At 34.9% G+C, this 6,349-nt stretch overlaps 1 protein-coding gene across 1 annotated transcript; it reads left to right on the forward strand.

Annotated features, from left to right (window-relative positions):
- The first annotated feature begins 1,828 nt into the window (after positions 1-1,828).
- LOC110805929 (uncharacterized) lies at positions 1,829-3,643 on the forward strand. Its single transcript, XM_022011552.2, has one exon. The coding sequence runs from the start codon at positions 1,829-1,831 to the stop codon at positions 3,641-3,643; it is 1,815 nt and encodes a 604-aa protein (XP_021867244.2).
- The last annotated feature ends 2,706 nt before the right edge of the window (positions 3,644-6,349 follow it).

The following is a 6,349-nucleotide window of genomic DNA, read 5'->3' on the forward strand; positions in this document are numbered from 1 at the left end:
TAATCACTAAAACTAATTAGTTAATTACTGAAACTAATTAGTTAAGTACTGAAACCAATTAGTTAAGCAATGAAACTAATTAGTTAAACACTATAACTAGTTAGTTAAACAATGAAACAAATTAGTTAAACAATGGAATCAATTAGTCAACCAATTAAAGTGGTCTTTCCGATAAGACGGTCTTACACAAAAGTTGTTGGTATAATACAACGAGAAGGAGGGAGTAGTATATATAGAAGTACATATCGTTTAAATCGAAGGGTAATTCAACCTTTGTGCAAGTTACAATTACTAAAATCGCAAAATCAACCAACACAAACACTCGTGTATTATTTTTCTGAGAATTACGGGGTACGAGGAAGTATTTTCGGATATCAGATATGTGCTTGCAAATACATATCATAACAAAAGACAAAATAGGAAAAATGACAAAAAAAGAAATTAAATGGTACTCCCTCCATTTCTTTTTTATGTATCCATTTCAAAAAGTGGAGAGTTTTTAAGAAAATTGAAATCTTGGTTTGTATTGGTATAAGTGTATTTAGAAGGTGGACCATTGTGCACATAGAGCATGGTGCACCTTAAGAACATTAGTATATACTCCCTCCGTTTCTTTTTGTTTTTTACGTTTTGTATTTTACACGCGTTTTAATGACTAATTAATCTGCATTGAAATTACTCTACTTTTTTATTTAAACAAGAAAAATTGCGTTAATTTATAATGTTTTCACTTTTATAAAAAATCTGATATTGGGAAAATGAGAAATATTTAATGTCCAATGGATTTAATTGGTTAAAATAATATTTTGGCACAAATTCTAATAGAATATTAATGCATTATGTGATAATATAAAAAGAAATGTAAAGAACAAAATGAGACACCCAAAATAGAATACGTAAAAAACAAAAAGAGACGGAGGGAGTAATTAAAAGAACATCTGTTTACGTAAAAAGAACATGGACATATTTTTTTATATTTTTAATAAATTGTGATTTTTTATAATAAAAAAGTAAAACATTATATTGCATGTTCTTTTGTCGTAGTGTCATGTTCTTTTGTTTATGCACATGTGTTCTTTTGGTGCACATGGTGCACCATGCTCTGTGTGCACCATGGTCCATAGTCCACGGATCGGTAATGATTGGGTGTAAGAAAAATGATTGTAGGTAAGAGATTATAATAAAAAAAGAAGAGAGAAAATAATAAAGAAATAAGGTAAGAGAGAGGAGTGATAATGATGGGTGATAAAGGAGGTGAGAGAGTGGGTATATGGGGAAGGGAAAAGAATTAAATAATAGGGGTGAGGAAATTTAGGTGGGGAATCTTTAGGTATTTTGGTAATTAGATAGAAATGTAAGGGTATTTTAGGAGAAAATGTATGTCCAAAAATAGAAACGGATACAACAAAAAGAAACGCTTAAAATGGAAACGGATACAACAAAAAGAAATGGAGGGAGTACTTTTTAAAATAAAAATAGTACTTTTTTTTTACAGAATGGTACTATTTTTTACAGAATGATACTTTTTTTTTTACAAAATGATACTTCCTATTTTGTCTTTTAGCTGATATGTGTATTTCTACACATATTTAATATGCGAAAAAACAACCTCTACGGGTACCAAAAGAAAAAAAAACGTTGGTCATGAAATTTAAACAATGTTCTATTCACATGCCAAAAGAAGAAAAATAAATATTGCTCCAACACTTGGAGCCAAAAATGATCCATAAATAGAAAAAAGGCATTCGCCCCAAATAAGTCCAGCACATTGCAGAAATACAGAGAGTAGGAATAGAGGAATCACCAAAAAAGCATGAGTAACAAATCAATGGGTTTGAATATTTTGGAAGATGAAATTGAAGAAGATGAATACACCATTGTTGAGGAGAGAGAAATTCTCATGATTCCACCAAATTCTGATGGAAAACTAACTTTAAGAAAAGCTCATTTCCTTAAACCTCTATTAAACCCCAAGATTCAACCTTTACCCAAATCCCCTTCCGTTCCTCTCCGTTCAAACCCTAAAATCAACATTGAAGATCTTGGGAAAAGCGTGTCTTTTTATGGTAGATTAAAGCCACTAAAGGGATTGAGGTCATGGGTTGATGATTTAAAGCAAACCCATCAAAGTATATGGAAGAAAGTTGGGATCTTTGATGCTATTGCGGCATCGTCTTATAAGATTAAGAGGGATAATGAGCTGATTATGTGTTTAGCAGAAAGATGGTGCCCTGAAACTAACACATTTGTGTTTCCATGGGGTGAATCCACCATTAGTTTAGAGGATATAATGGTTTTGGGAGGGTTTCCTGTTTTGGGTGCTTCTCCTGTTCTTATTCCTTTTGATAAGAACGATAAAAATGCTGAACTTTATGGAGAATTGAGAAATTCTTATTCTTTGATTCAGAGAAATAGTGGGTCTCATTCTAGATGGATAGAGTATTACAAGGGGATGGGTGGTGAAATTGAGCATGTTGCATTTCTTGTTTTATGGTTATCAAGGTACGTTTACTCCACCAATTATTATGGCCGGATTAATTATAAAGTATTTGGCGTTGCGATTAGTGTTGCTATGGGTACCAAGATTGCTTTTGCATCCACAATATTAGCTTCGATTTATAGAGACTTAAGTTTGTTGAAAGAAAAGATTGTATCTTGCACTATGGAAGGTGTGGATGATGGTTTAGACCTTGTAATTTGGGGACCGTTTCAATTAGTACAGCTCTGGGCTTGGGAAAGGTTTCTGGAATTGAGCCCAAAACCGATGAATTTAGTTAAGGGTGAGCCGAGAGTGGCTCGTTGGCACAATGTAACAAAGCTCAAAACTCAGAATTTGAGGTTGGAGATTGAGTCTGCTGCTGATAGTTTTGTATGGAGGCCTTATGCTTTATGTCTGAATAACTGGTTGTTTCCCAAGTTTTATAGTGATGATGGGATGTGGGTGTTGATAGATTCTGAGGTGGATGAGGATTTGTTATCATTTGTGAGGTGTTTGAGGCCAAGTGAGTTGGTAGGTTTTGATTGTGTTATGCAATACTTGCCACATAGAGTAGGATTGCAATTCGGAATGGATCAAGATATCCCAAATTTGGTTGCTAGATCGAATGGTGATATGGAACTTGCTTGGAGTAGCTATGCAAAACCACTTGAAGGTTTGAAGTTGTACTTACCTCCTCGGTTGTTTGAGGGAGATGTTACAGTGCAGTATTCAAAATGGTTGAGGCCAGAATTGGATGTTGATAATGATACACTGTTAACCTTTGTTAGGCGAAAGAGAAGTGATAGAAAAATTAACAAAGTGTCTAAAGTATTATTAGAGAGAGGCACAAAATCTTTTGAGGGGAATGGGACAGAGGATACAAGGGTGTGTGATCATACTTGTGTTGAGGAAGACAATGAGGAAAAGGTGGAAGAAAACTATATGATCACAAATGGTGGCAGAAAGTGTTTAGATGATACCCATACACAAAACACAGGTCCAGAAACAAAGAGATTATGCTGTGTGCTAGCTGAGGATAATCATTTAGAAAAAGCTCACATTTCACCTGCTGATGTCGAACAAGGGAAGGAAGATGGAAGACATATTGTAGTTGAAAGTTTTGATCTTGAATCTAGGATTAGTTTCTATGTACAAAGAAGCTAAATTAGGGTCCACATAAGCTACAGTTTTGCATCTTATGAAATTTAGTCAGTTAGTTATTCTAAGTTATATTGTTCTTAGGAAGCTGGTATCTTTGTTATATATGTTCTCTGTTATCTGCTACGGAGTACATAGTGATGTCCTGTCTATTGTTGGTTTGTTTAACAGTAGGTGTTATATATGTACGTTTTGTGTTCCTTAATTTCAGGCTGTAATATAATTTTAAAAATATGGTAAATTGATTATTGGGAAGGAATGTTTGCAACAATATGGTATATTAATTTTGAAAGTCGATATATATAATATATGGGTGATGGACCAGAACCGATGAATGAGGCACCGAAACACGCACGAACCTGTACATGAATCTGAACCTCAAAGGTGATCCAAGTTGAACTTGCCAACAGATTCATGGCAGGAATATAGTTAGTTAGTTAGTTGGCCTTGTTAATTAATACAGCAAAAAATTAGCCAAGGAAGCTAGCTTTAATTGCATGACTTTCATAACTCTCTTTAAGGGGGTGTTTGGTATGAATGTTGGAAAGGGAGTGGAATGAAAACAAATAAGAAGGGGAAAGGGTAAGGTTAAGTATTACTATTATGGGTTGTTTGGTATATCGTAGGAAAGGAATCGCTTATATACATTTTCCTTACTTGATGTTTGGTAAGTAATAAGGAAAGGAATAAATTTTGTAGTGTTATGTTCTACATCATACATGTACAATAGAAAAGAATAAATCAAAAGAAACTACTGATGCTGGTTATAAAATCATGTTGTTTGGCATAAAAATACTACTCTTGCTGCTGTTATAAAATATCAACATTTCAAGGTAAAGGAATAACATACTTGAACTACTACCCAACAAATTAGCTAAAGATATCAACATTTCAAGGTCAAACAATAATCCCAGCAACTAAAAAACCCCAAATAAACTCGGCAACTAAAAAACCCAAAAATAATCCCAGCAACTAAAAAACCCCAAAATAATCCCAACAACTAAAAACTCCAAAATAACCGATTGATTATGTGTTTGATAAATGTAAGCCGATTGTGGGAGTATTAACAGTTGTAGTAGTTGAATTTGAGATTTTTGATTAATCGCCAAAATGAAGAAGATGAAGACAAAGGTGCACTCATCTTTAAAGATTAGTGTCAAAATGAAGAAGATGAAGACAAAGGTGCTGCACTCATCTTTAAAGATTAATCGCCAAAATCCAAAAAGTATGATTAATTTATCAAATCATAGCTCACAGCTTCTCAAAATGCAGAAATTTTCCTAGATTACTACCTAATAAATCAAAAAATGAAACAATAATCAACGAAATTGCGAAGAATAGTCGATAAATGCTACCGTTGTGAATGAAATTGCGAAGAACCCGATGTTAATTGATCCGAAAATCGATGAAGATGAAGCGAATCACTTGTGAGATCGGATCGAAATTCAACAGAGAGAGGGGGAGAGAAGGAGAGGGAGAGAAATGGAGGCGGCAAACAATTGTTTGAGGGGGAATGGAAATGGTTACTGTAAGGTTTACAGCAGAAACAAAGTAAGGGGATTAATTACTCTCCGAAAACGGTAACTGTTACCAACATCCCATACCAAACAAGTTGTAACCTAAACCATTACTTGATTCCGTTTCCGGCTCTAACATTCTTCATACCAAACACCCCCTAAGCTTGCTTTAATTCCGCTTTGTAACAAATAAGTATATTATATATAAACTCCATACCTTAATTCACTTGTAAGTGCATTACGCCATATTTCTACTTCAATTCTTTGATATTGTTTAGTACCCTTGAATTGAAACACTGTGTTTGGTAAGTGGTACGAATTTGTGTACGGATCGTGTACTTGAGAGGCCTATGTAATGTCCAATTAACTTTGAGTGGTTAATAACTCTTTATACTCCACTACGTATAAGATAAAACAAGGCCCTATTCATGCATAGGATCACACGTACTCCTCCCGTCTCGTCTTATCTCTCGCGTGAACCACTTAGTGGACTTGGAGGAGATAGACGAGAGGTAGGATTGGACCGTGGTGTAGGCCTCGCTACATTTAAGTCGTTGTTCCCCCGAGTTCTCGGGGATCGTGACGTCCACGTAGGGTGGAAGTCAGAATAGAGACGTGGATGCGATTTTAATTTCGACCATGCTACGTTGCTCGTAAGGGATGAATTGGGTTAACATTGCCCAAACGATCGTGAAACTTGCTAGGTTAGATGCTAGATTTGTCCATGCTCCTAGCATTGTTGTGGTTGTGGTTGTGGTTGTGGTTGTGGTTGTGGACTTGTGGTGGTGTTTTTTTGGTACAAGTTGTTGTGATTTTTCAGGAAAGTGGTTTCATGCTAGTAAGTTTTTGGTGTTAGTTTTGTGGAAAAATGATTGGTTTTGTTGAATAGATGTGAGAATATTATAGACCTCATATATAAAAAGGTTGGTTGGGCTGGGTTCCGGACAAGTTATGACAAAATATTCAACATGTCATGCATATCGAACCGGCCTAAACTCCGGTTCTATTTATAATGCTCAAAATTAGCTATTTTTGCTCGGCTTTTTGGGTCAAATCTATACTATTATTAAAACTCCAAGGCAATAAATGTCATCTTGCCACATGTCGCTTCACGTATCATCAACTTTGACATGTCATCTCATGTAATTTTCTTGATCATGAAAAAATGTTAGTTTTAGGCTTTGAACCCATGAAC

Source organism: Spinacia oleracea, chromosome 4, assembly GCF_020520425.1.
Source record: "Spinacia oleracea cultivar Varoflay chromosome 4, BTI_SOV_V1, whole genome shotgun sequence".
Lineage (NCBI taxonomy): Eukaryota > Viridiplantae > Streptophyta > Magnoliopsida > Caryophyllales > Amaranthaceae > Spinacia > Spinacia oleracea.